Raw genomic sequence first — 2,894 nt, 5'->3', positions numbered from 1 at the left:
TCTTCAATACAACTTTCACTTTTTAATCACATTGCTGAAATGTATTGCATCAAATTTCAAAATGACGTCTTTCTTAGCTCTCTCCTGATCAGATGTCTTCTCTCGTCATATAGCTCTCGCATGGTTACTTTAAATTGTGGATCAATGGTCTGCAGAATTTTACGAGAACGAATTGAGCATTCTTCTTTTGAGCTGCCGTGTAGCCGTTTAATAGGAATGCACGTTGGCTCCTATGGCACAGGATCGACTCTAGCCCTATTTGCATCAATATTATTTAAATTATGACATTCCGGAGAAGATTTCAGCGAAAGCATGGTGAAACTTTTACTGCAGTCCACGTCATGTATCGAATATATTTCATCGTTGCTTTAATGTACTTCATCAGCATACAATATCAACGTGTAGTCATACTACTGCAATTTTTATAAATACGCACTATAAGGTGACAGATATGCTTTCACTCATACGTTGTAGAAAGCGTGTCTCTTGCAGAAATAGCCATGTTTTTGATATGAGCGCTTACTACATCCCTTGAGCTTGCAACGATTGCCACCTCCATGTGCCCAGCACGATCCGCCCTGAGCCGCCACCTTCTCACAGTTTTCATGACTGCAGATGCGGCCGCCGCCGTGTGACCAGCAGTAGCCGTAGCGCTTTGCCTTACTATTACAACCTGAGGCCAAGCAGATGGTCGAACCCCCGTGTTGGAAGCAGAGATTGTGTAGCTTCGCCCCTTTCGTGCAGCCATTAAAAACGCATCGCGAACCGCCACCATGACGCACGCAGCGGCGACGCGAGACCGCTAGACTGGTGCAGCCCTTTTCTTTGCAAACGCGTGTCTTTAACTGAGGTGATAACGAGGCTGTAGGAGTCATTGCAGGGCTGTAGAGGTTAAGTTTCTCATTCTTAGCGCTTGCAAATCCAACGGCGCAATCGTTGATGGGTATCGAGGACACGAATGACATGGGGATCGAATGTACTGAGTTAGAGATGGGATGGATCTTCATGCATGACTTGAGACCGGATAGCTTTTCAATGTTAAGTTGTACGGAGGATCCTGATGCACATAGCAGAGCGGCAAGTATCTTTGGATCACTATTCCAGCTCGACACGGAGCTGGGAGAGCTTGCGTTAGAGCCTGACGAAAGACAGCACGTTTCCGATTGCAGCGGCAACGGATACGGTAATAGCGGGGAGAGTCGTACAGTCTCCATAACAGGATTCAGAATATAGTCGAGCTGGGTCTTGCTATTCATTGTACGTAGACCAGATTTTAGTTCAAGACTAGCGAAGACTTAGCTTAATACGCATTGGAGGGTCTTTGAATGCAAGAAAATGCATAGTGATCGAAGTTGAATGCCACCAAGAGTAAGCAGGAAACTTCATTGGCGCATCTGTGGTCCGCCGTAGCCACTTAGCTACCTTGAAATTGTCTACGTGGAACAGCCTATTCGATTGTATAAATTTCAACCAATATCTGAGCGCATAGCCATGAGACGTTGAGTTCTAGACGGGGCTGATCCCTCCACCACCAGAATGCTATTTTTCAGCCATGATGTGCAGGAGAAACATGATTTGGGAATACGAAACGGTCTGTAGCCGTCGTGTATAGGAATTCGCTGTTATCGTGCTAACTAAAATTTTATACCAGCGAGAACTATAACGGAGTCCAAAGAGGTCCATAATATTTTTAGCCACTTATCCTCCTATTAAGATTTTCGACCAGAAAAATACTTGTGCTAGAGACAAACAATTCTTGAAATGTCCCGTTCGATTGGAGAAATTCGCGAAAATTTTGGGAGGCCACAATAAAAATTGTAGTCTAACGCAAATTTAGAGGCGCAGATTGAAAACTAATCATCGTCTGATAAAATCCTTGTCTAATACAAATTCTCGTCAACGCTATGAATCGTGCGCATCTCTATGTGTAAATAGGTAGCTCAACAACACAATCTGCTACCTACTTTGACAGATCGCTGAGAACTCAAGGCTCGAGTTGAGTAAGTCTTCATAGCGGCTTGAGATAGAAAGTTGTATGTGACCGTAAAATTACAATATGCTAAAATTAATGGCTTGAAAAGATCTCCAATATCGACCGCCAAACTATTGTGATACTGAGTAGCTGACAGCAAAAGCATGAAAGAATGAAATGTCAACCGAGGTTTAACATACCAAAGTGAAGAAAGTCCAACATGACATCCAAACAATACAAGAAGAAAAAAGCGTAAGAAATTGGTGATGTATAAGAGCTTCTAAGACGTTGCATGCTGCATGTAGATGTAGGGCAAAACCTAAGCGTTACTTTCTCAACGACTGTATGTCCAGGCCCTCAAAATGTATCTCGGACGGGACGGTGAAGAACTACTGCAGGTTGGGTCTCCTATGTCAGGACCGGTAGAAAGTGGAATTGAGTGGGTGTCACAGTCTCTTATGTTAGAACTGGTAGAAGTGAGAAGTGACTGAAAGCTGTAAATGGTCACGCACTGAGGATAGTAAGGATGACTCATTTTATCCACGATGTGACATTGCTGCTGTGAGCCGAACCCAACGTGCAGTGCAGTGAAGCTTCATTGGCAATTACACACTCACAAATAGAGTGATATAAGAGTTCCAAGAAGTTATAAGTATCCCTCACTACCTTTCATAAAACTTTTCTTTGAATAGGATAATTTATTTTAAAGAGATGTGCAGCGAGCTGGCGTAGCTCTTTCGCTTGGAGAAAGCTAAGCTAAGGTTGGTGACCTTCGTTATGCACTTGGAATCAGTACGAGTAGTGGATCGCAATCGCTTACTCCAATAGTAACCACACCCTTAACCCAAGGCAAATAAACTCTTTCGTTCACAATGTAAACTGTATGTCTTGGTCTTATGTGCGGGAAAGCCGCCTATATCTT

At 43.4% G+C, this 2,894-nt stretch overlaps 1 protein-coding gene across 1 annotated transcript; it reads right to left on the bottom strand.

Moving 5' to 3' along the window:
* Positions 1-461: 461 nt before the first annotated feature.
* Positions 462-1,256, bottom strand: PHALS_00983 (uncharacterized protein; the record flags this gene model as incomplete). The annotated part of the gene is made up of 1 exon (XM_024730761.1): positions 462-1,256. The coding sequence occupies one exon, from the start codon at positions 1,254-1,256 to the stop codon at positions 462-464; it is 795 nt and encodes a 264-aa protein (XP_024581006.1).
* Positions 1,257-2,894: the final 1,638 nt, after the last annotated feature.

Source organism: Plasmopara halstedii (assembly GCF_900000015.1).
Source record: "Plasmopara halstedii genome assembly, contig: Scaffold_1211, whole genome shotgun sequence".
NCBI classification, from domain to species: Eukaryota; Oomycota; class Peronosporomycetes; order Peronosporales; family Peronosporaceae; genus Plasmopara; species Plasmopara halstedii.
This window is presented reverse-complemented; position numbering and strand designations above follow the sequence as displayed.